Source organism: Octopus bimaculoides, chromosome 6, assembly GCF_001194135.2.
Source record: "Octopus bimaculoides isolate UCB-OBI-ISO-001 chromosome 6, ASM119413v2, whole genome shotgun sequence".
NCBI classification, from domain to species: domain Eukaryota; kingdom Metazoa; phylum Mollusca; class Cephalopoda; order Octopoda; family Octopodidae; genus Octopus; species Octopus bimaculoides.
This window is the reverse complement of record NC_068986.1, coordinates 105,890,169-105,890,849: the sequence shown is the minus strand read 5'-3', so window position 1 is coordinate 105,890,849 and position 681 is coordinate 105,890,169. Positions and strand designations below refer to the sequence as shown.

The following is a 681-nucleotide window of genomic DNA, read 5'->3' as shown; positions in this document are numbered from 1 at the left end:
ATCTATCTGTATATATATATGACTACTAACCCCTAAACCTTTTTTTATTTTGGTTGGCGTTAGGAAGGGCATCCAGCTGTAGAAACTCTGCCAAATTTAGATTGGAGCCTGGTGTTGCCATCCGGTTTCACCAGTCCTCAGTCAAACCGTCCAACCCTTGCTAGCATGGAAGGCGGATGTTAAACGATGATGATGATGATCTTCAAGCATTCATATACACATACACGTTCACACATATACACATATAATTATTAATTTTTACATGCACACTCACACACACACACTTTTATTGATGTACCCGAAGAGACCCAGAACTATGGGTCGAAACATGTGGTGTACTCAATAAAGTCTAATACACATTCCATCTCCTATTTTATTAATGCTATTATATATATATATATAGATAGAGATGGATGGATGGATGGACAGACGGACGGATGGATAGACAGACATTGATCCTCAAGCATTCATATAAATGTACTCATCCACACACATAGACACATATATATATACTTATACACATACACATATACACTCATTATGAATACATCTATTATAAACTTTGTGTTTATACAATTTTAGGGAAGAAGGAAGAACCGAGTTCATTGAGATTCCTGACCGAAACCGAAATTCCAAAGTTACAATGTGCAAAAGTGATGGAACTACTCTCTACCTGACACG

General features: G+C 36.9%; 1 protein-coding gene across 1 annotated transcript in view; it reads left to right on the top strand.

Annotated features, from left to right (window-relative positions):
• LOC106871987 (probable arginine--tRNA ligase, mitochondrial) overlaps positions 1-681 on the top strand; it is a 30,365-nt gene that overhangs the window by 19,475 nt on the left and 10,209 nt on the right. Inside the window, exon 11 of the mRNA XM_052969021.1 lies at positions 583-681. Coding sequence (XP_052824981.1) covers positions 583-681 — 99 coding nt within the window. The remainder of the gene's footprint in view (positions 1-582) is intronic.